General features: G+C 35.3%; 1 protein-coding gene across 2 annotated transcripts in view; it reads right to left on the minus strand.

Annotated features, from left to right (window-relative positions):
• Nucleotides 1–2,629: 2,629 nt before the first annotated feature.
• Nucleotides 2,630–26,823, minus strand: part of CCNI (cyclin I) — a 28,665-nt gene continuing 4,471 nt past the window's right edge. The window contains exons 2-7 of one of the 2 annotated variants that reach the window (XM_072941890.1): nt 23,879–24,035; nt 13,846–13,974; nt 10,945–11,019; nt 10,650–10,790; nt 10,115–10,345; nt 2,630–4,197 (exon numbers count right to left, since the gene is read on the minus strand). In XM_072941890.1, the coding sequence (XP_072797991.1) occupies nt 3,754–4,197; nt 10,115–10,345; nt 10,650–10,790; nt 10,945–11,019; nt 13,846–13,974; nt 23,879–23,992 (1,134 nt within the window). In that variant the 5' untranslated portion in view covers nt 23,993–24,035 and the 3' untranslated portion in view covers nt 2,630–3,753. The remainder of the gene's footprint in view (nt 4,198–10,114; nt 10,346–10,649; nt 10,791–10,944; nt 11,020–13,845; nt 13,975–23,878; nt 24,036–26,823) is intronic. The other variant, XM_072941895.1, reaches the window with a different exon arrangement.

Here is a 26,823-nt window from a genome sequence, read left to right on the forward strand (position 1 = left end):
TTAAGGTATATTAGGCTCAGCTATGATGTTTGGAAGATTTAGGTCCATTAAACGCATTTTCAACTTAAGGTATTTTCAACTTAATGAGTTTATCAGGATGCAAACTGGTCAAAAGTAGAGGAAGGTCTGTAAACTCATCAATATGGTGAGAGAAAGCTTTCATTTTAACTCCTTGATGCAAGCCGTGCTTCCTAAGCCTGTGCTTCATCTTTTCTGCCCTAATGACTGGTCACATCTAAGACATATCTAGCCTCTCTGTCCCAAACTACGGCAGATTTTGCTAATTTTCCCTCAGTCCTGCATGCACAGGCCTCCGCTGCCTTGAGTGACGTGAACTTGTAACTCTAAATGTTGCTGATGTATATTGCTTAGCAACAAGAAGTAACTGCTCAACTGCTCATTCCCAGATAGTAAGCCCAGTTTCTCCCAGAAACAAAAAGATGCTGTTTTTCTAAAAGCGCCACCTACTGGCCAAAGCACAGAACAACAATGGGCATAGGAGACATTCTGTTACTGCTGTCTAAGGGCTAATTTCAACCATTTTGAAGGCTTTAGAAGTAATACTTACATGTTACACAGAACTTCATGATATCTCAAAGCTTTATCCTTGTATTTGATAAGTTAAAAGTTGAGCCTTGTTAAAAATTCTTAGCTATGTGGCATCGGACAATTCTCTAATCTGCAACCTGTGAATGTACACCAGGGAAGCCATCTCCTAGGATGATTGTGGGGAAGTTTGTCACAGACTCTTCCCTTTCTAGATGAAAATGTACAAATTACCTAAGGATAAAGATAGCATGCCTCACCATTACGTTAGCTGAGCATCAGTGGCTTAATCACATTTTAAGTGAAAGGATATTGTGCTACTTTCGGCAGTAATGCTCAAAAACAACTTACTTTGTTTCAGGAACTCCAGAATGAGTGAATTAAAAATCTTCAAAATCCAGGTATGTAAAGAGAGTAGAGAGGACACACATATGCATTGTTAGAACCAACACAGGAGAAAAGAAATAATGCTTCTTGGGGTACAGACACCCATGTCTTAACACTCTCTCTCAACAGGAGGAATGTAGGCTCAGGTTCTCATCAGCTTGGCTGAGGGAGGAGCTACATACACTACAGCTTTCTTCAGAGCCAAAGGCGTAGTGTCAGAAACATTTCTGACAAATCAGTTACATGTCTTTTTAACTGGCATTTGAGAGCATTCTCCTTTCCCAGCCCTCCTCTCCACCTTAATGTAAGACATCGTCTGTAGAAGAAAACATTCAGTTCTTAACAAATAACCAATTTCATACCAATCCTGCAAAGAGAATGGAAGTAAATATTTGGCTTCTACTACTGTGATCTTCAAAAGCTGGACCATGCCCTTGACCCTATTCCTATTGAATGGAGGATTAGAGAATAGCTAATTTATGCCCATCGAGTTTATTCTTTGCCTTTGCACAGCCTTCAGGGGATGACAGGTTTTCTAAACACCAAGGGGCGTTAGGCAATTGTGATCTATGAATCTCAAGTTTCCAAATCTTGAAAGAGAATAGTTTGTGATCTGATGCCAAGATTTAAGGCAAATTATCTTGGGACAGGCTAAATTTTAACAGAACATTCTTAATGAAAAGTTCCACACTATTTAAAAATAATTTGCTTTTTTCTGCCTCAAACCATGGGTTCAGGCCTCACAGAGCCCAAGGTAGCACACGTCTCTGGGCCAGTGGCAGGGAGATATAACTGAAAGGGTGCTCAGGAGGGTCTGGTCTCCAAAGTACTATTATTTAACTGAACTATAGGTTAAACATGCTTTGAAGCATTAGACCTAGCTGCCCAACCATCCCAATTCAGTTTCCCATGAAAACAATGCTATTTTCCAAACTGATCTACCATCAATTTTTCGTAAGATTAGAAAACCTCAAGAAATTAAAATTATTTCTAACCTCTGTACAATCTGTAGCAACTGGACTACAAATGAAATAGTCTGACTCTAGACTCAATTTTATCCCTAGCTTTCTACATAACAATTAAGTGCCATTTATTTTAATGATGAACATTTGTAGTTGTAGACTTCTTGGAGCTTCCACAATTCAGGAGAATTAAGAAACAGAACCACATGAAGATTAGGATAACTGGAATTTTTTTATGTTTTAAAAAAAGCTAGCCTCATGCTATCTTCACTGGAAACCAGTTCATTCTTTTATATTCTACTTCACACTTCCTGTACTTGGATGTAAGTAAAAGTTTCCTCTTTGACTGGACTGTAAGGTCACAAGTAGTAGGTAACCAATCCCACAATAAGAATTTTTCAAATGCTGACCTGAGAATACTCTTGCTTTGCTAAATCAGAACAAAATCAGTGAGCTAAAAATGATAGGTTACCTAGATATGGGACTATGCCTACCACCACAGTTCCTTAAGATGAGAATTTCCTGTTTGGAAGGTCACAGACCACCAGTTAGAAAATAATAAAGGAAAAATTCTTATGTCAAAACCTAAATACAGTCACATTTAAACCCACCCTTTCTTCATGTTTTATTTCTGCAAGCATATTAGGATTTTTATCATCTTCCATAGTTGAAATAGCAATGTAACCAATCAGGAACTTGTACCTCTTCACAAGCAGAAAAAAGAGATGAAAAGGTTAAGGACAACCTTTATTGCTACCAGAGGCTTTTATCATCAGTACATGGTTCTGACTGCAATACCTTCTTCAGACTGCACAGGGAGCTCAGGATCCATAAGTCATTAAGAAATATAGGTAGGCTGGGGAGGCAGGGGGATTAACTTTTATCAAGAAAATCCTAATAGCTTAACATAAAACTAGGGCACTGAATTCAGTTATTACATGTTACAGACCCAAATCATAAAGCTGCCCCCACATCTAGACAGTCTCTCCTACTGATTATAAATGAGTGAACTGATCAGTTAGCAAAAAAAAAAAAAAAAATCAATTTTAGTTGTTACAGAACACGTTTCTTTGGTGAGCACCTGGATATATTAACTTTATCAAATTCTTTTATACAAATGTCAAAGATGCTTTCAACAAATCTAAGTGTCCTAATCACATGCCAATTTTAAGCTTCAATTTAAAATAAACAAAAATGAAAATTTTGTTTCCAAACTCTAGAAATTGAAAGGAGACAAACAAATCAACACAGTAATGGGAGTCCTTTTTCTATAACCACCTCTGATTCATGAGGCAATTCTGAAGTACCCTTTCCAGATTAATTTAAATTTGAATCATGGATTAAACATGGCTGTTACACAAATAATTTGTTCACTAAATTGCTAAAAAAAATTTGAGGGTTTCCTTATCAGTGGAAGTCAGGCGAAGACTCAACATGCATAAAATTCATTAAGTATTCAAAGAAGAAGCAAGCAAAAGCAAGACGAAAATTAAATCAGGATTCTGGGACAAGGTTTGCTAGCTAGGAATTTTGGAACTTTTAAAAAAAAACACTGAATTTCTGACATAGGGTAATCTACGTTACATTTTAGCAGAGAAAAGGGTGGAACTGACACACTACAAAGAAATTTTTTAGTTAAAAAATTTTTTTGATCTTGAATTTTACACTGTTTTTGGTCTTTAAGTGCTTAAATAATGTTGAATTATAATTAGCCATACAAATGAACGGGGCTTTTTTCTAGCTCATTTCAAATCAGCCTAATAAGGTATACACCTTTCTATATAGCCTCTCCTGGTTTTCCACATTCCCATTCCCAGAGTAGTCTACCTTAGTTTGCACTCGAAGGTAACCCCTGAAGCTACATGACAGAAACAGGCTGCAAAGGTGGACAAGGGGAAGCATGTCCCTCTTGCCTTGATAAATCAGTGCCACACACAGAACCCACATTTTCTGAAGCATTATCTTCATTATAGAGCCGTTTGATCCCATCGTAGAAGTCGTCCACTTCCATTTCCTCTACTTTGCGTTTAGCAGAGGTATGCTTGCACCCATTGGCAGCTGGGAGATGATGGCAGAAGGCTGCTGTACCTCTGACTGGCACTTCTGGTTTGCTGTTGTCCTTGGAGAAATCTGGGCCTGGGGCAGAGGAGGGATGTAATCTGAACACTCCTTTGTCACAGGTCACCAGGGTGTGCTTGAGGGGACGGTAGACATAAACGGAATTTAGAGGCAGGGAAGACTGCAGAGTAGAAAGGTGATGTGCCACAAGCTCCCGACAGTGGATCAACTGGGAGCTATCCATCTGGGCCGGGGGGGAAGAAACCACAAAGTTGATCATTAATGTAGGCCTCTATGTCATCCCTGCTGGCCACTTTTTCTCCCTGTGCCCTCTGTCCCCCAAACTTTTTCTCTCCCCACATCTTTCATTGCATACTCATCTATTCCTCCAGCCTACCCATCATCTTAGAAACTGTGTCCAAATCTGTATTTCAAATATAAATCTCTTTGGAACTTGAATTCTGTATTTGTAATTGTATGCTGCACATCTTCATGAGAGTGGAAATTATTCTTTTGTTCACAGCTATATATCCAACATCTGTTTTTGTTCAATCTAGAAGGCCTTCCACCCCACCCTTTGCCTCTTCCAGTCTCTTTAGTGAAGACCAAGGTACAGATAAACATAAAATCTGTTAAGAATTTAAAGAAGCCACCAGAGACAAGAAAAAGTTTAAATAAAGGATGGGGAAGGCTGTCTGGTTAAGAATTCAGAACAATTTAAGTATTTTGTTTTTAAAACAGTAAATGAGAACATTTGACAAGTTATATATTTGTAGAAAACAGCAGGCTTGACAGCACAAGGAAAAATGTTTGTTTAATTTGGGAGTTTCACTAATTCCTTCTTAACCTTCAGGGTAATTCAGGTATCAGTCCTTTCTGAAGCTACCCATGACTACCCCCACCCCCAAACTCCCTAGAAACCTAAATTCTAGGGTCATCTATTTTTGTATCAACCTGTCATCATACTGACCACACTGTATTAGAATAATCTATTTAACCATTTATGCCTTTCCACTATAGACTGCAAGACCCCAAGAGGTAGGCATTGTATCATAATCCTTTTTATTCCCTCAGTTCTAGCACCAACCACTGTACATGGAAGGCCTTCAAAATCTTACCTGTGGTAAACAGTCTAATTAGTTTCTCTCTGCCTTACCTTCCCTGCAATTATAGCTCTCAAACTTCCTTTACCAACATGTATTTCTCCCTATTTAAATTTCTTTAGTGGCACCCAAAGTGCCTACCAGAAATAAGTAACCTATTTAGCTTGGTATTAAGAAGGCTCTCCACAATTTGACCCAACTTTCTTCTCCAGCCTGATTTCCTAGCATATCCCAATTTGTGCTCTACATTCCTGCCAAACAGGCCTGCTCTCTACTCTGCACAAATCTTGCCTTTCTTACTTTACCCTTGCGCATCCTGTTTCTACCTGTTGAAATTGTATTACCTGTTCCTTCCAGGTCTGGGTAACTGCCACCACCTCCAGGAAGCCTATCTTGCCTATTTAACTATCAGGGATCACTTTCCAGTCTTATGTATTCTATAGGTATTTTGGGACATTTCTTAACCAATTCTAATTTATGCCTACAAAACCTAGCACACAGCATGACTGTCTGCAATACCACAGAGAAAATGAAGGAAAATAACATGCTCTGCAAGAACATATATGGTGAAAAAACTATTTTATCTCTAAATATACTCAGTACTTGTTACCCAGGAAAGTATCAGTGGAAAAGGATGAAAGGCTAGTGTTAGTTATCATATAGTCCAAATATGAAAATGTCTGAAACTGGCAGAAACTATACATGAAAATGACCATTTCTAGTATCTTCTATCTTGTTCACTGATTTTTTCCCCTAGTTTGAAAGGCACTAGGTAACACTCTATGGGTAAGATACTATTAATCAGTGTGTATGTATACACACACACACACACACACATATATAATTCTTTTCTTCTCTTAAAGAAAAGAAGAATTACATAATACTTAAGATGGCCCCCAACTATTAAGCTTCCGACTGTAGGCTAGTGCTTATCATGTCCCAGAGATGTGGAACAAGCTAAGTCATGCTAAACACAGTGGAACAGAGCACCCTGGAGAGAGAAGGGTCCTCAAAGTTCTTTAAGGCAACTGGTACCCTAGTCAAGTATTGGGGCTTCTTCAAAAAGCCAACAAAAGAAGGGTAACAGAAATGAAAGACAGAAATTGGGAAGTGAAAAGAAGGCTACAATGTAAAAACTATTTCTAAAAAGTAAGTAAGTACCTAATTTAATGAACTGTTCTTTAACAAATGAATGATACTCAGTGGCCTAGCAAAGTAAAAGTACCACAAATACTCTAACGTCTTGGTCACTGGGCACAGTACTGTAGCAGAGTCCTGAAAAAAGACATGTATTGCAAGTGAAAGGAAGACTATTTACGTCAATATAATCTTTCTCTGTGAAGGTAATAAGTAAATAGGGAGTTATATTTTAGAGGTGAAAACCGGCAGAAAATGGGGCTAGAAAGACATCAGAGATTATTCAAACCAATACCATCTAATGAACTCTACTTCCACCCAAGTTAAGCTCTTTGTCCAAAACAATGCATCAAATAAATTCTTTCTAATCTACTACAACCTAAATTTGTTCTTAAAAAAACAAAACATGGCCCTCATTGAGATCCAGTGGAGGAAACAAAATAAGCCAAGTATACTAGGATCACTACAACTTTAGACACCAGACAAATCCTCTAATGAAACAATTATAAAAAGATTTAAAATGAACTTGATCTAATTGCAGAGTGTTGAGAACATTTATTGTTATTTTTCATGACTATCTCCCCAAATTCAAATATAGTAATCATTTTAAAGTATCCCTTGCTAGAAAAACAAAAACAAGTATAATTTAGCTTACCAAGGAGTTAAGGTAAATAATACGGAAAGTTTACAAAGCAGACATCCAAATAGGTTACTGATGGGAAAGGGGATCAGAATAGCACGATGTAATTGGTTCAGATGGACCCACCAGGTTCAATGGACAGCATAAAGCATTGAAAATACCTAGTGCAGTAAGTAGACTGACTTTAGGCACCTTCAAGAACTAGAAGACCCCAGAGGGGAGGGCCTGCTTCTTTAACTCTGTACTCTGATGTTAAACTACATCACAGCAGGAAATACCTACTTTGACTAGTGCCTGGCTAGGACTAGGAAGACCATCACACTAATCCAGGTAGAGTTAACATCCAGAGATAATCGAGTGGGCCACATCACTCAGAAAAGAACATGAGTATAGCCATAGAAGAAAAAGAGGGTTAGCCATCCTAACATGGTGACCAATGGGCAGCACAAGAGATGCGGGTGTTGGGGAGGGAAGCAATGGGGGAGTGGGACTAGGAGGGACAGAGGAAGCTTGCCTTTCAAACCAGGGAACACTCACTTACTCTGAAGTTCAGAGGGAACATAAAGCTGGTGGTAGCTGTCTATGATGGATCATTAGCTGTACCCTCAAACCAGGACCCTAGGAAACAGGTCAGGAGTAATTCTGGCATGATCTCACCAATCTGATGCAAGAATTTCCTATGCTAGAAACAGAAATCCAGGAGAAATAGCTGGTATTACTATCGCCTTGTCACAGGTGTAATTACAAAGATATTAGACCTGGTGTTCCTACCTAAACTCAGGTGAACTTAGCAAGACAACTGAGTTTTGAAGAATCAGGAGCCACACAGATTTGGGCCATAGGGTTTCAGAGAATTGCTATTACCAAGTTACAAACTGTCTAAAGTTTTGACCTTACTTGTTTTTAACTATCTTCCTCATTATAACCTGACTACTAACTTCATGGAGAGACTTTTTTTTTTTTAAAGAATCACTGTACCTCCAGTGCCTAGATAAAAGATTTCTCAATAAATGTTTGTGGAATAGAACTATATACATATACAAGAGAATAGAACAGTGGTTTTCAAACTATGTCCAAACAGCTTATGAAAGGGAAGGAGCCATGCTGAGTAGGACTGCATCTGATAGGCCTCTGCCCCAAACAAACTGACTGCAAAGTAATACTTTACTACTTAGTATTCTGGGATTGTGTACGTACAAGACTTTTGAGGGGACAAGGGAAGGGTTCCAGTTCTAAAGGAACCTCTGAAAACCACTGGGCTAGAATCTTTAAGGTTTGTGTCATATGGAAAAAGCACTGGGTTTTTTTTTTTTTTTAAGTCTTCTTTACTATTAAGTTCTGTGTGTCTCTGAGAAAAGTCCCAAGTTTCCTGGACTGAAACTATAAAATAAAGGAGATGAATAATGTGATTTTTAAGATTCCTTCAAATTCCAAGTTTATAATACTCCTTCAGTAAAGGGAGAAACAAGTTTCAGTGAACATTTTCCTCTAGCACGAGAAGACTTATGAAGGAGAATAAGCAGATTCTCCAGTGTCAAAGCTGCAGAATATAATGCTATTTACAAAATTCTTATTATTTATGCATCAAAGTCTGTCCTTTCTCTGTGATAGCAACCTTTCATATAGCAAATTTTCTCTGTAGTAGCTTGGAAATAGGCACAGACGCCAAGTCAGGGAGGCATTTAGAGATATGTCATTTGTTCCAATAAAAAATGAGAAATATAGGAGGCAGAGGTTGTATTAATGCCCCTTCCCTCATTTCCGAGGTCTAATGTAAATGATTAATATTCAACTTCATCTTCCAACATTCTAGGCAGGCAAAGAAAATTTTCTGTGCCACGCTTATGTGGTGCTTTATGTTAGCTTCTAAAAATTCTCACTAAGTAGAAACTATCTCTCTCCTAGGACTTACTTTCATTATAGTATTTATTTCAATGGAAAGAAACACTTCTTAATTATTTTAATCTAAGATATGCTATTAAAAGAACGTATCTCCCTTGTAGAGGAGAATCAGCCTGTATTAACCAACATCATGTGTCCCAGGGATGCAGACAAGCTAAGCCATGTTAAGAACAGTGGAGCAAAACACCTATGAGGGATGGGGCTCTAGTTGATATACTGCTCTGACCATCATCATCATTCTTTTATGAAAAGCCTCTCAGTCCCTCTCTGCTCACAAAGCAAGGCCTGAAATTTTCAGAGCTGAGGTTGCACTGAGGTATATCTTTAATATCTGCTAACTTTTATAGCTCACATCTATAAGATCATCAATTATAACTATCTTACAAAACACTAAATTCAAGTATTATTCTCCTGTTTTTCTTTTAAGTTTTACTAGCTCAACAACTCTAGCTCTTAGCCAAAATTAGTTCTTTTTATGTTACAAAATGTTTTTCAGCTCAGAATTTAAGTCTCTTAATAACATTCAATAAAAGAAACTGAGTAACTGCCAAATGAGAATAAGTAGGGACCTATAAAGGAAAAAGTATGTTCATAAGTCTTTTATGGACTCAGTTGGCAGGGAAGGTATGGTTTGCAGCAGACCTAAACTTCTAAGTTCTATTTGGTGACATGAATAGAACCAATGAGGATTCTCTCAAAGTAGTGCTAACATAGAGCACCATTACTAACTTCTCATATGAATGAGAATTTTCTCCACTAAATGCTTAAATTTTATACAGATGGTTGATAAAAATTTAACTGACCTATAAGACTTTATATCAATTTGCAGATATAAGTTATGAACCAATCTTATGCAAGAATGGAAACCACCAGGACTTCAGAAAGTCCTGAAACTTCAGAAAAAGTTTCTATATGCTAAATACTTCTCTCTCTAGCCAACAATAAAATATTTGTTTGTCTAAAAAGCAACTTCTTGCAATTTATGTTTTTGATGTATCTTTTACAAAATGAATAAAGTGTAGAAGTACTATAGTGAAATCTAAAAATACAGCTAGGAAGGTTCTTCATACAAAATGAATGGAGAATATATTATCCAGAATCTTATTAATTTTTCAAGACTAAGATTTTTAAGTAATCTAGAAGAGGTGAAAAGAATGAAGAGTATTTTCTTAGACAGTATTTTATCTAAGCTTTTAAAAGAAAAAAAGGCATTTATCCCATAAATTTGAAGTGTATATTATACTCTTATCTACTCTTACAAATGGGCTGCCATTAAAAGATTAAAATGTCTCTTACTTTTATAACCATCTGTTTATCCTATGTATCCCAGTAAGATAAAAAACTAGAAATGAACACTATTTAATTAGACTGACACCTACCTGTGCTTTCTGAAGCAGTTCAATTGTAAGAGGAAGCCAATCAGGAATGAGTTTCTCCATTTCCAAACTAATCATGGCCAGAGCAAGCATGGATCCTTTGAATTGTAGAAGTTGGTTGCAGGCCATACAGTGAAGTAGTTGCTTGGTAAGGACAGCCAAATGTTGAGATGGGCTCAGTTTGGGCAGACTAAAAAGTAACTGGGGCCTAGTTGACACTGCAATGGCATGGAACTAAAAAAATTAAAAATTAAAAAATTTTAAAAATCACAACAGCATCATTCTAGTTTTACTTCAATGTCTAGGTAAGCTATGTACAGAAACTGATGTAACCTCCTAAAGTACTACTCAATTACTATTTGCAATTTTTGCTTCAGTGATTTGACATATATCCTAGTTTCTAATTTTTCCTTGGCTAAGCACAATAATTTTCTTTTCCTTAAAAATCAGAACACATGAGTGGGCAATCTACTTTTCAAGTTACTGAAATAGGACTATATATTCAAATAGGAAATTAAAAGACTTCAGGTATATTTACAATGTGAAGAAAATCCAATGGTGTGGCTGTATGAAGATCCCAATTCAACTTATCCAGAATAATTCTCTCCATCCTCAGAATTTCAGATGAAGAACATCCACAGAAACTATCTCTTGCCAATACCTTCAGTCCTGGAATTCTCTATCCAAAGAAAAGGGGAATAAGGCAGGGAGAATAGGATAGAAAAAAATAAACTCATTTTTTTCAGTTTTTGTTTTGGTAAACAGAAAGCAAGTTAATAAATGGACAAAAATTTCAAAAGAGACACGACTAATCTTTAATGCAAAATATTTACCTCGTCCTCCTCAACAGTCTTGGCAGCTAGGAAAAAACAGCTGATTGCAATACAACTCAAGTATTTTGGGTGGGCCTAAAATGGGGAAGAGGGAAAAAGCAACTTCAGTGATTCTTCAAAAAGATAAGAGAGTTTATTTTTTTAAAACTAGATATGCAAATGAGAGAAGTATGCACACAATTGTATGGAATTCAATTAATCTGATTCCTACTCACTGCTTTCTAAGATCAAAGCCAACGTTTAACTTCACAACCCCAGCCATATTATACTCTATGCAAACTAAGAACATTTCATTGCTGGAAGTTCAACAGCAGAGGAGCTTGATTTTAGAAGAACTCTTTAATTTAATAAAATTCCCCAAATTAAAAATGTATTTATATGTGTTATTTTTTAAGCTAGTTTTATTCTCTTTATCTGCCATATCAGTACAATTAACAAATGGCATTAGAGGAATTAAAGAGAAAGACAGGACTATAACAAGAGGGCTATTAATATATTCCAAATGCTTTAAAAAATTACAGGATGCTAGCAGATGAAATATTCTAATTAACTGTTTACCCAAAAAATTATATATTCAAGTTCCATGACAAGAATGAAAGGCTCCTAAATACACCTAGAATCAATTTATGGGTGAAAAAACCTTCCTTGGGCTTGACACTCATGTGGGACTTTAATTCGCCTATTTTCCTTATCTATAATAAAGTAGGTCCACTTTCTACCTTATTGGTAGAATGAGGGTTTGGAACCTAGAATCAGAATACAGTTTTAAATAATTAAAACAGTTCAGTCCAATTATATTGAATGATACAGAGGTAACACTGTTTCAACATTTATTTTATATTTAAATATTGTATTTCTGTGAAATTGGGGAAGTCTTCTGATGACCAGAGTACGGCCTTGATTAATTATTTAATAAACATGCCAACCAATAACGACTGCCTTAGTATAACTGGCATGCTATCTAGGAATCTTTCAATCGCCTGCCTGTATGAGAAATAAAAGCTAGTTCAATACTATCAATATTTTAAAATAATCATTAATATTAATCAGAATATTATGGTTTAGAAAGCACTCCCATAAGTACCACGTGTTATATCTTCTTTTATAGGTGAGAAAACAGAAGTGAAGTCAGATGCTGTTGTTAAGGCAGTTTTCCAGACTCCTTATTTCCCTGTGTATACAACATATCAAAACCATATCCCTGAGGTAATCAGAGTCCATTACAAAGAAAGAAGTCCAACAGTTAACAACTTTGGGTAGGCAATACAGCTCCTAAATCAAGGACACCAATACTAAATTTAGTGCTAATAAGACTTCCAACAGCAAATATGTCTGTGTTTTAAACAAACAGTAGTTCTCAATCCCATATGTACATCAGAATCATCTATGTAGTTTTTGTTTCTTTAAATACAGATATCCAGATCTCACCTGGATTCAGATCCAGGAGGTCTGGGATAGGGCTCAGGGTCTACACTTTTAAAGAATTTCATAGCACCTTCTTCCGCACAGCTGGGATTGAGGCTCCACTCACTGTGCAGCACTTCTGTGGTCTGCTTTAAGCACATTTAAACTATGAATACATTTTAGATGAATTGTTTCAATGTAGATTAACCATCTCTAAGTAAGAGTATCTGATGCTAGTAACTAATAGAAGGCCCATTAAGTAAGAAATACGGAAAAAAATGAGATTTCACTCGGCAAAATTCTCTAATTGTTCCAGAAACTTCCACAAATCTGTTTAAAATGCTTAATAATGCCAGTAAAAATCTTTTCTATGATAAAAGCTACAAGTCCATCAAAAATTTTAAAGAATATAAAACCCAAGAAAAGACACTAACCTTAAATGCATCTTCTGTGAAAGGGAGTCTAGGTATAGTAGGGGAATGGGGAGAAGGGAGGGAGGACTTGATGCAGAGATAAATATAGGCATCTCAGATAACCCAGACTTCAGGCAATTAGTATCATTATAAAATTAGTATCATTATAATTAAAGTTTCAAGTCTCTCAAGAGTAGAAGTTTGAAACAAAAAGATAACTGAGTGGCCAGCCAAAGTCTTCCACTCCATAATTCTATGGCTTCTATTTTTTTAGACCTAATAACAAAGAATACAGTACACTCAGCACTGAACTCATAGTTCCTGCAGCTTACATATTCCTAGGCATACAAATGACAACTGAATTGCTTTTCTACCTTTTCATGCCTTGTCATTAAATAAATGCTGACTTCCTGCTTTAAATCTGTTGAAGGCCTACTATGACAGATTTTGCATAATGTAACCAATGATATATACCAACAGGGACAACATAAAATTTATTCATAATGCTGCCATTTAACAAAAATATACCAGTTATTTATAACAGTTCAATTCATCCTGTGCTTCAAATGTATGCCTCTAGAAAGAATTTATATATTAAGAAAGCCACACAAAAGGGATTCAAAAAATAAGTAGTGACAGAGAAAAATATGCAATAGGCTTATACTTTTCTAATCTGATTCACTATTCACAACTAGTATCCAATGTGTTAAAAAGATGACAACTCTTTCATTTAAAAAAAAAAAAACTGAACATTCTGCCAGTGCTACAGGGTTTGTATTAAAATCAAGATCAAAAATTTCATAGGTTAAGTTATGAATACTTGTAGCCAAAAGAAAATTACAGAATATAATTAGATACATTTCAAAAACTTAAAGCAGAAGCAGAAGACATGTCTTCTTATAAGTATATACACATATATTTAAGTATAGATATATTATAAGTATATATACACTTATAAGTATATCATCTCCAGGAAGGTTTTCCACTCCCTTCCACCTTGTAGAATGTTTTACTAATAGCCTCTGGTGTAGCATATAAGTCCTCAAACAAGAAGTTGTATGTAACTGTATTCTACAATATTTACCTTTACAGTAGCTAAGAACCTGTCCAAAAGACTACTAGCCAGTGCAAATGTTTCTGGGTAAAGATTGAATTGGTACTTGAGTTTGGCCAGCCACTGAATCACTTCATCTCTCTGGGATGGAGAAACATTCTATAAGGAAACAAAAAACAAAAATAAAAGAGAACAAGTAAACAAGGATATGAGAGAACAAATATCATCAAGGATATGTTTCCAATTCTTGCTTATAAAAGGTTAGCAAATGCTATGGAATATGTATTTATATGTTAAAAAATGTTTTTAAGTTTACTCAAAATCTATCAAACTTAAGATAAATGAAGATAAAATTTTATGAACTAGTTACAGCATTTAATATCAACATCCAATATGTCATCTCACCATGTATCTATACTTTATTTAAACTGGGGTTTTCAGGGAATATATATATACACACACACACACACACACACACACACACATTTATTTGTTTATTTAGGTGGAGGTAGGGGGAGTAAATCAGGTTTATTTATTAATTCTTAGAGGAGGTACTGGGGACTGGACCCAGGACCTCATGCATCCTAAGCATGTGCTCTACCACTTGAGCTATACCCTCCCCCTTTAAAGTTTAGCTAACACTATTATCAACTATAGTAATTTTGGAATTAGGTTTCCCCAATTCTTGAGAACAAGAAAATACAGTGAACTTTTTTCTAAGGCAGCAAACAGCCATTAAACTATCTTTAGAAATACAAACAGGCTATGGTAACAAAATGCTAACCTATTAAAAACAAAGCTAAAGTCAACAGGAATGAATGAAACATACCAGGGAAAATGGACAAATTACATATTTAAAAATGATTAAAGAATATTGAAGGGGAAATTAACCTGAACTAACTTACCACTGGAGAGATTACTACACAAACACTGAACATTATTGGTGTTTTAATCTTCCTATATATTATTTTTAACTACTGAGTATAGGCTTAATTTTCAAAAGATACACACTTTAAAGCAATAATGAATGATTTAGATACCTTTACTCCTGAGTTTTGCAGGTACCATAAAAAAAAAACCTAGTAATATTTAATCTACCACTAATATACAAAACAGATCCATGTAAGTACTCTTCTGCCAGGTAAAGACAACAAGTACAGAAATGACTCTATGATTAGTGGAAAAGACTATTTTCAATATGAGGGTTCCAGACAAGTAAAGGTTTAATCTATGTACTGCAGACTTTATCATCATAACCATTTTTGATGGAAATCTCTTAAAAATATATATTACTTATCTCATTTCTCAGGAAGTATAGAGATCACAGCTTAAACCTCTTCCCTGATCACTCAGGGTCAACTTTATGAAATTAATTTCTATATCACAGAGAGATGCAGTAAGAACTATTAAATCATGAAGGGTTGTACGTCTTTGGCAATACATTGCCTCAAACAGGTATTTCACTTGGAATTTCTTCTCTCCTTCCTCTTGGCTTCCTTTAGTGTTGTGAGAAATACACGACTTGGTGCTCATTATTACCTCTGCCATTGCATTGGCTAGTTTCCCTTATTTTATTCCAGCTTCTCTTTCTTTCAATTTTCAGCTTTGGCACAGGAAAGTAAAGTGTTTCTCTATGTTGGTCAAATCAACTAATCACACATCTAATTTTTACATTTAACTCTAAACTCAGTTATAACTGGTATTTTAGAAGGTTAAGTGCCATATATTCACCTGCTGGTGAATTCCTTTCGTGAAAAGGAAAAAAAAAAAAAAAAAGATTGACCCTAGAATACCGCATAAGAAATACTGACAAGAAAATTAGATAAAGATGGTTTATAACCTCTTATATTTACATATTACCACCAAGCTGGTGTTAAGACTATGAACAGTAATGTGAAAACATCTGACAATCAAGACATTAAATTCAATTCATATTAATAAATATTAAGTGTTGAACATATGATAGGTCATGGGAATGCAATGATGAATGAAACACTCTCTGTTTAAACTTCAAAACTTAAAAGTCTCATGGTGAGGCAAACAATAAGAAAATGTCAATAAAATATGGTAAGCATTAAAATAGAGTTATGCACAGGGCACTAGGGGAGCACACAGGAAGGGTACCTGGCCCAGTGTGGGAGGGGAGTAAAATGTTCTTAGAGGAGACAGCAACTAACTTGTATCTTAAGAGTTAAAAAGTGAGGGAAGGGGGTGATCATTTGTAAGACAAGGAAAAGAAACAAGTATTTAAAGCCTGTGAACTTTACTCTGAAGGATAAGAATGATGTCAACCTGGAGGCAGTAACTTGTTGTTAAGCTCCTCAGACTTGCAAATAAAAATTGAAGTGGATGGAAAAGACTGCTAGAAACAGATGCTCTGGAGAATCAGTGATACAATTCAATGAATCAAAAAGAAACAAAATAGTTCATGGGACTGAAGCTAAGGGCTCGACAAGTTTTGAGTATATAGATTAGGAGCAGAATTTATGTCTTGCAGAGACTATTAACCAACTTGACAGAGGAAACTAGTGTTAAGCTATTAAAGCCAGGAGTTAAGATTCTCTCTTTCACAAAAGCAGTCTGCAAAAGCGGGCAAAATACTACCTCAAGTTATGGCTTCTCCAGAGGTGAGAGGAAGCAGAAACAGCCCTATAGCTAGACCCTGGGTCAAAAAGCTCTTAACATGGTCACTGGTTCTACAGTATTCTATTTTCCACAGAGCCCTGAGGTGCTCTTTAAGAGCTGGACTAGGGGCCACTAAAGGTCCCTGGGGACCAAAAGTGAAGGCAGTCACAAAACTTTTAGATTGAAGTTAAGCACTCAAGAGAAACTAAATTTCTACTAAGATGAGCTTCTATCTAAAAATGCCAAAACAAATTTAAAAAGTAATGTTAAGGTAGCCATCCAAACAATTCAATGACAAGGAAATAAAATTCACACAGAGAGAGGCAGACAGTGATACCACCTGAGGAAACTGGGGAGGCTTTTAGGGAGGAGAAAGAACAATGATCTAGAACAGCAATGAGGAATAAGAACACCGTTTATTCTACCTTCAGGTCAGAGATATAGGAGAAAAAAATACCCTTAGATGACAGATTACATAAAGTGACTATTTGGTGTTTGACATTAAACAAATAGCCAACATGTAACTGTAAGAAGTCCCACAAAAGATGGACATAATGTGCTGCAAGTATAGGTATAACACAAGGGAACAGTTATACAGAGATTTCCATAGCATAGTTATAACTAAATGACATAACTTACGTAAAGCACACAGAACGTGAAAGCACTTAAATATTAGTTTTGTCCTTTCTCACCTTTAAATATACTTGATGCTTTAAGATGCCAGAAAAAACAAATTTACAAAATATTACATATAAATAATTCTTTTAAACCGATTACAATACAATTAGATATGAAAGAGATCGTGACAGTATCTTTGACTTTAACATACCTCATATTAAAAAATTTGAGAACAGGGCCAAGAAAACATTCTTGCATGGCTAGTACTATCATCACTAGCCAAAACTAACAATAACCAAAAAACCTCACAGAAAATTAGTTTGACTCACTCTTAAGTGATACTGATTCTAAGATCTCTTTTTTCAAGTCAGTTAAAACATGTACTCAACAGTGATATCATCAGAATAGCTTTAAAAAATAAAGCTCCATGCCTAAGTAATCCCATTTGAGGGAGGGAAGGAGGGAGGAAAGCGGGCAGGCAGTACCCCAGATAGTATTTCCTGATCAAGGGATCTGTTTTCTCTTATGTGGACTGCTCAAACAGCATTAAAAGAGTTCAGTAAATTGGTTGAATGACTAATCCCAAAGAGAATTTATAATGGTTTGATTCAACATGGCAAAACACAGGGCTTTATATTCCACATGCTGCTATTCTAATCATTAAACACAAATCCTCCCCAGCTTTAAACTCTGTAAGGTTTACCATTACCTAAATATTAAGCATAATCCCTCAGGCATGGCATACAAATCCCTCTATGACCTGCCTCTCCAGCCTCACTCACCTTCCATCACTTCCTGCTTAAAATTCATACTATAAGAGGGAATACTTGTATTTATGGCTTTTCCTTGTTCCTGCCATGCTATTTCACATCACTGCTACTTTGCTAATACTGTTCCCTCTGGTTGGAACACACTCCTCTCTCTTTTACCTCTTATTTACCCTTTAAGAGCTATTTCAATGGTCACTCCCCACTAGACACTTTTCCTGATAATTCAAGTTGGGCTAATTACCTTCCTGTGCTCCCACAGCATCTCTTGTCACTCTTCAAAAAATTACCTTTCTGCTTTTGGCTATGACTGAGTAGGTAGCAGCAAACCTACACTCTAGCTGAGAACAACTAGAAAAGCTATTAACAACAGAAAGGTATCAGAACTTCTAAGACAACTGGGCCTTGAGGAGCCAAAATTCCAGACAGCAGGTAGTAATAGTAAGAGATGAGTCAACATTCTGCATTAACTATCCTTTTCGGGCATTTGCCCATCCTGTGAGTATGGCAAGAGGCAGAAAGTATGAGCAAAGAAACCAACAGAGCTTTTGGGAGTCTTACAAGGCAAGAGACAAAATTTGGAAACTTGAGGAACAAAGAACCTAGTAGAAGAGGGTCCGAGACGTGAATGTGACAGCTGATTTTCCCCTTATTTTCTAAATCAGATTCTGAAGTTAGGAAGGACAAAGCTCTGAGAGGCTAAGCAGAAAGCCTCTGAAAAGCAAGAGTCAGTTCAGGGGAGAGTTTAGCACTCTTCAAGAAAAAGGAGGACTGCTAAACAGTCACCATGAACATAGACACAAAAATCCTAACCAAAATGTTCACAAAATCCAATTACATACAAATATTCACCACCTATTCATGAAAAATCTCTTAGCAAACTAAGACAGAAGAAAGGAGTTTCTTAGTCTGGTTATGACTAAGACATACATAGCAAACATCACAGTCAATGGTGAAAGACTGAAAGATTTCTCCTCACAGAGATTCCAGCAGGGTTCTGGACCCTAGCTAATTCTGCAAACAAGAAAAATGAAAGTGTAAGAACTAAAAGAACGAAATGAAACCATTATTATTCACATTTGACATGACTGTATATAATATACAGAAAATCTTCCAAAAGACTAAACTATTAGTAAGTTAATTTAGTATGGTCTATATAAAAATCTACTTTACTTCTATAGACCAACATACAGAAGGCAAGTATATAAAAAAATTAAATTAAAATGTTACCATTTGTGATAGCCTCAATAAGACTCAAATACCACCCAGAAATAAACCTTAATTACCAAATACTATTAAAAGAAACTGAAGACCACCTTTAAAGAAAAATGGAGAAATAGTCATGTTCATGGATTGGAAGACTCATAAATATGTCGATTCTCCCCCCAAATCAATCTATACATTCAATTAACCAAAACCCCCATAATTTTTTTTTGAGCATTGACAAGTATATCTAAAAATACATATGCAAGAGCAAAGAGCTAAGAATAGCCAAGACAATCTTAAAAAAAAAAAAAAAGAACAAAGTTTATGACACCAAAGAGTTACTACAACGCTATAATAACTGAGGCAGTGAGGTATACAGAGAGGCAAACAGACCAATGATGAGAAAAGAGGCAAGAAACTGACCCACAAATTATACAGCAGTCACTTAATTTAAAACAAAAGTACATCACAGGGCAGTAGCAGAAAATGTCTTTTTATTTTAATAAATGGTACTGGTTTCCTATATAGAGAAAAATTATTCTTGACTCCTACAATTCATACCATACCAAAATGGAAAAAAATCCTATCTTCATTACCCTGGTTTAGGCAAACATTTCTTTAAAGGATTAAGCAAAAAGGAAAAGAATTTTGATAATTAGATCATTAAAAATTAAGAACTTCTATTCATCAAAAGTCAACAAGCAAACAGAGCTGAAAATATGTAACACAGAGCCTGAAAAAGAAAGAACTCCTAAGGAAACAACTTAGCAACTCAATAGAAACCCAGGTGAAAGATTTTAACAGATATGTCACCAAAAGAGAATATCTAATAGCCAATAAGCACATGACAAACTGTTGAATTTCATTAGTTATCAAGGAAATGCAAATTAAAACCCAATGTGTTGTGATACTGTAACACACTCACCAGAGTAACTAAAATGAAAAAGACAGACAATACCAAGGGCTGACGAGGATGTACAGCAACTTGAGACTTTCATACTCTGCTGTAAGGGGTTAAAAAAAAATGTGCTATAAAAGTGGAATAACAACTTTGGTAAGTAATACAATTGGTGTTATCTGCTAAACCTGAGTATAAACATAGTCTAGGTTCTAGCAATTCCACCTCTAGGAACATACGCAACAGAAATGTACACATATGTCACCAAAGACATACACAAGAAAATGACTAATGACCATCAACAGCAGAACGGATAAATAAAGTCCTTTGATGGAATATTATGTGGCAATGAGAATAAATTAATTATGACTACATGACATAATACGGATGAATCTTACACTAAAAAAAAAAAGAAAAGAAAAGGCTGAGCAAAAGAGGCCAGTACATACTTTACACACACACACACACACACACACACAAAATTCAAAACCAGGAAAAACTAATCTGTGATATTAGGATAATGGTTTCTTTGTGGGGAGGAGATAGATGGTAGTAACTCTAAGAGGACACAAGAAAGGCTTCTGAAGGTGTTGGTAATGTGGTGGTTACACAAGTGTTATTTTGTGAAAATTTATGGTTGTACACTTATGAACAGCATACACTTTAAGAAACCGTTTACTTATGGAAAAGAAAAAAACAAACGGGGGGGAGGAATAGATTTATTTATTTATTTATCAAATCCACAGATGGTATAAAAATGACAGGAAGTCAATATATATATCTAATATAGATAACAATCATGATATTAAAGCTAGAAAAATGGGCCAGTGTCAACAATTCTAAACTTAGTAAGGATAAATATGAAACAGTGCACCTAAGTTAAAAATTTTTTAAGTACATCTAGGATAAGGGAAACTCCTGCTTAAAAGTAGAGAGACAAAACAACAAGGTTTTAAAAGCAAGTTTAGTATAAGCCAACAACATGACATTGCTGCCAAAACAAAAATTTTTTTAAATTTAGGGCTACATTAATGAAATTATCAAGCCAAGATAAAGTGGGGTAATAGTCTTACTTTATTGCTCATTAATTACCACAACTCAAATATCACAATTTAAGAAACAGTTTTAAAAAAAGAGTGTATATAGAGAAAGAAAAACTGGGATGGTAAAAGGGGAAATCCTGTCAAATGAAAAATGGTTGAAGAATAAGAGATACTCAATCAGGAGAAGAGATGACTTTGTGGGCTTAACACCTGTCTTTAAGTAGGTAAAGGACTGTCATTTAAAATATGAAATGAATTTATTCTGTACTGCTCCAGTGGACAGAACTAGAACCACTAAGTGGCCACTAGAAAGAAGCAGTTTTCAGGTTCAATTTAGGACAAATTTCTCAGTAATTCACAGAGCCTTTCCACAGTGGAACGGACAAAGTATCCAAAGCAGAGGGTCACTTATCAGAGATGTTAGGAGAACTTCTTTTTTTTAACTGTGTGGTTAGACTAAATCATTGCTTCCCAAACCAAACACTTATTAATAAAACTACAAAGCTTTTTAAAATACGAATTTCCAAATTTGCCACAAGCCCAGTAGGTCTGGGTGGGGCCTGGAATCTGTAAGACACCTCCTGAGTGATTCTGATACATTTAGTAGCCCAGAGGTTCAAGATCCTGTATTTGCATATCACATAATCAAATGGCCTTTAAAGTTCCTTAGTTTCAAAATTGTAATGAAAATCATCTCTATATAAACAGTTTTATCTTTGTATATCAAAATAAATTGAGAATACCTGAAAGTACATGTCACTTTAACCATTCTTCAATTTTTCCCCCAAATTCGTAACAAAATCACCATGTACTCGGAAGTACTATTATTACATAAAAGAACTCTAACCTGGACGAGTTACAAAGAAATAACAATCAACGCTCATTTAACAAGTGTTTACTGTGAGCCTATTATTACATGCCAGGAAACAAAAGTGACAGAACTCTACCCCAACAGAATTCAGTCAAACCACCAAGAAATTATAATATTGTGTGCTATCATATGGGAAGTACAGAGTGCTGTGGGAGAACAAAGAAGGGGAGTGATAAGTGTATAATATTCTTGACCTAAACTGCAAGATAGGAGATGCAATTTACAAGAGAACTGAGAAAGACCTTGAGATAGGATTTAGATGAAGAGAGAAACAGGAAAGAAGAAAAAACTGGAGGGAAAAAAGGTTAAAAATATTTTATTCTTCCATTTTACCAGCACAAAAAAAAAAATTAGAGAAGTTGGAAAAGACAGATATATACTTTAGAGATAAGACTATTTTTCTCTTCTGCAAAAAGGAGTCAAGGAGGGAAATCATAGTTAGAAGCAACAGCAGAAAGGGAAGTAGAAAAGCCAGTCCATAAGAGCTGCAGAAGAAAACAGAAGAATTAGAACTAGGATAAATGTGTCCTTGAAGGTTATTCTGTGTCAAGTGGCTCAAGCCCCTATAGCTCTTAACTGCCATCTCTATCTTATCTTCTATCACCAGACCAAGCCCACACACATTTTATAAGAAATAAGTATGCTTTTACTTGGCATTACCAAAGGCAAAACCTTAAATAGATCTCTCTTAGAAGTTCTGATACTCATGTGTAATACCAGAGAACAGAACAGTAATATCTATTAAAACACCCATTAAAATGAGCCAGATTCAGTGATAATAGAGCAATATGATATAATCTGGGTAGAGTATCACCTGTGAAGATCATGTTGTAAAAATCTATCATTGATGGTTTCATGCTGACAGGAGGAGATAGCAGAAGAAAAAAGAAATAGTTCTAAAGGCAACTCTAAGAAAGCTTTGGGGCTTACTAGAATGTCAGAACATGGGGCAAAAACTTCTGTTTTTCTCACTGTTATATCCCCAATGCCTAGAATAGTTCTCAGAATACAACAGATATTTAATGTTAACATTTACTGAATGACTGAATCCCCAAGTTATCTAAAAATCACACATGTATACAAAAATAAAAAATGAAAAAGCAAAGTAAAATGGGAAGAGAATGGCCCCAGGTTCAAAATTATAACACTACTACTTATTAGCTGAAGTCTGGAGCAAACTGGGACTACTGCCTACGTCAAAAGATTAAATGAGATATCAAATATGATGGCATGCAAATGCTCCTAGTAAAAAAAGGCAATCATTTAGGTTACCTAATCTTCTACTCACTAAAAGACAAATAATAGTAAATACAAAACATAATGCTTCAGCTTGTGGGAAGAATGACAGAAGTAGGCTGGAATTAGAAAAAGCATATAGATTTCAATAACCTATGAACAAAGGTTAACCAAAACTAACACAGGAGGAACTTAGATACTTTCATTTGCAGTGTCAGGCACTAAGGATAAAGAGATAAGTAAGATATCTTATACAGTAAACTATTGAAGTGAATAACTCATAGTTATTTGTGAAAAATAGCTCTGATGTAATTATATGAAATTTCTAAAAAAAGGCATATAGTCAACAGTAATTGAGAGGTCAGCTGGTTATCTCCCTAGCAGATTTCAACACTGGCAATACCTTAGTAGTTAATTTGAATTCCTTATAGACATTCATGAAAGACAGAGCAATTTTTCGCTCACTAAAGACAAGGATTTGACTAAGTCCAGGCTCTATGGTTAACTATATATAGAAATAAAGAAGGCTTACTACTGTCAGTATCGGACTATGAGGAAAAAGAAGAGTCATACTTATCTCCCTAAAGCTGTAATTTAGATAACACATAAACAAACAAGAGCAGTTCACTTTTGTTTTGTTTCAGAATGAAACAAAGAGATGTTTCTCAAATAAAAAATAGAGCATATACTTTAATGGTACACATTTCTCCAGTGCAGTCTCAAGGTACTATTACATATCAAGTAGTACACTTATTTCTAATAAAAGCCATCTATTTAGAGTAAAGAGAGAAATCATTACCTGATTTGTAGGCATTTTCGGCACATTCACCTTCCACATCTGGGCTTCCCTAGAGATTGCCTTTCCCAACAGGAAAGACAATTTCTGGTTTTCCAAAGGCCCTGGAAACTTCATGATATCCTTTGGATCTGCCTGTCACCCAGCTTGATGTAGCTACCTATAAAATCAAATATAAAACAATGCTCTACATTTAATTATAGATTAAGAATAGTATTGTACAAATATGTTGGTACATATGAAGCATTCATAAAACAAAATAAAAACGTTAGGAGGCAATACTGGATTTTATCGCTCTTTAAAATAGCATATATTAAAATGTTACAATAATCATCAGTTATCTAAAACATTCTCACTTTAAATTTGAAATTCAGTTATAAAGAGAATAAAAATATGATCAAATAATTGATAGAACCTTTGGACTCGATCAAAACATATTATTACTGTGTCAAAAAATTGTTAAGTCCCAGGCTTTTTAAGACTACAAATTCTTAGAAATAGTTGTCCCAAATATTGCTCTTAAAAATCTAACCAAATAAGGGCTAACCTCTCTCTTCATTTAAAAAGTTACATCAATTACATCAAATCCCACCGATTCCCATTTAACAAGTATGAAACAATCTCCTTAAGTATGAAACTATCTTGAATTGTGCTTACAATACAGTGTCCACTAGCTATACATACAGCTATTAAGTTAGAATTTAATAAAGTTGAAATATAATTCCTCAGTCACACTAGTCCCATTTCAAGTGCTTAACTGCCACATGTGGCTAGTGGATACTGCACTGGACAGTGCAGAAAAGGAACACTTCTATTAATGCAGTAAGTTCCACTGGACAATGTTGATCTATAAAACTCAAAGAGAAGGTAACCCATTCTTTAAAATGAGCAGCAAGTCTAAAGAGCAACAGTCTAGATCAGTGCAGGGCAACTGAGAGTCCAAGAGACGTTTCTAGGTTTAAAAAAAAAAAAAGGAAACTATAGAGGTTTGACTGTGTATAGAAAATTGGATTGAGAAGCTGCTTTAGAATGTGAAAAGACTTAAATAGATTTGATGAAAGCTAAGTAACTATGGTTAAATTCAGAAAAAGAGATTTTGCAAGAAGGTAAATGTAATAACATACCATATTTACATAGCAATATAATGGAAATACTGAATAAAAATTTCAACATAAACATTGTGACAAAACTACACTGGGAGGATAGGGGGTATTGGGAGAAAGCAGAACAAGAGCCTCATATTTGCATTTCATAGAGAAAAACCATAAATATCTAAAATGGAAATATCAAAAATAGCAGTAGGTCAAATTATTTTAAAATATGATCTTAAATAACAAGAGAAACAGGTGAGAGCTAAGAGTTGTTAACCTCTGGGGAGTGAGAAAATGGTGGGAAAGCCCTGCAGCAGGAGAATACTGTTTTCCATTGCAGACCTCATATAACTATTTCCTTTTTTCAACTATGTACCTGCATTATCATGTGCTTCAGATTCCTGGGAATCTTTTTTAAAAAATTTAATGTCTAGAATTAGCATAAAAAGTTTCTAATTTCGGACAAAAATTTAAAATTTGAAAAAAAAAAACACAAACCTTTTTTTTCAATTTCCATATTTCCACATCCCTGCCACTATCCTCTTTCCTATTAATCACCCCACATACTTCACTTGCTACTCAACCTATTGCAGACTGCCTCTGGCTATCTACCAGTCGTATCTACCAATCAGGTTGTTATTACTCACAGTGCCCACAGCACAGTATCCTGATGAAACAAGGACTCAACCAAAGACTCATTTCAGCCCTTGGGGCTAAAAGCAAAAAACCATAACCAAAACAAACAAGCCCAAGTCTAATCTCTTTCACAGGCCAATCCTTCAAATGTCTGAAGGCTGCTATCATGCTCATCAGTTCATCTTTTGCATAGCTGAAAAACTGTTCAAGAGTTCCTCACATGACATGATTTTTGCTCTTCTAAATTAGCACCAGTTTAATTGTTAACACTAAGATCATTAGCTATTTTTTTTTGAAGGCTACACCACATTATCAATTCAGATAGAACTTATGCTCAATTAAAATTCTTAAGACTTTCTAAGATACACTCACAGGCAAACTTCCCTGACCTACCCCCACCCCATTGTGTGTGGGGTTTTGGTGCCCTTTTGGGGGGGAGGTTGTTGGGGGGTGGGTACATCATTGTTCAGAACCTTAAATATATACCCTTTCTAAAAAGTCATTAAATCCCATCTACTGTTATATTCTGCTGAGATGTTCTGAGATGCCAATTTTGTTGACTTGGTACTTTTCTCAGATTCTCCACAATTAGATAAACAGACACACTATAATTTCATCTAAAGCAGACATAAATATCAACCTCAGAAATAGAGCATAAAGTAGATGATCACCTGTCAAGAGGTATTTAGAAGAAACACCTGTACTGGTTGAAAACTGTACTTAATATGTTCAAAGATCTCTTCTAAACCTAATTTTAGTTATAATTAATTCTTTCAAAACTTTAAACTTACTTTATTATTTTATTCCCTTAGCTACACTCAACAAGGTGGCTCACCAGGATCTGCTAGCCTTCTCAACACACCCTAATGGTTGGCTGCCCCTAATAATTATTCTTCTTTTACAATGCTCCCTTTGAAGATTATTTTTAGGGGAGGATGGATGTGGGGGACAGAGAGGGACATGTAGGATAGAATCATACAAAGAAGTGTAAGATCAAGTTCAGGGGATTCCTGTTCTTCAATCTCCTATAATTCAGGCCCTTAATAAGACTTTCAAATATTTAAATGCAATAACAACTTTTTGAAAACAAAGGAATGCAGGTCAAAGAGGAAATCATAAAGGAAGTTAAAAAATAGTCTGAGATAAATTTTAAAAGATCTAACATATACTAAAACTTACAGGAAACAATAAAATACCTTTAAATATCTACATTAAAAAAGA

This window comes from Vicugna pacos, chromosome 2 (assembly GCF_048564905.1).
Source record: "Vicugna pacos chromosome 2, VicPac4, whole genome shotgun sequence".
Classification (NCBI taxonomy): domain Eukaryota; kingdom Metazoa; phylum Chordata; class Mammalia; order Artiodactyla; family Camelidae; genus Vicugna; species Vicugna pacos.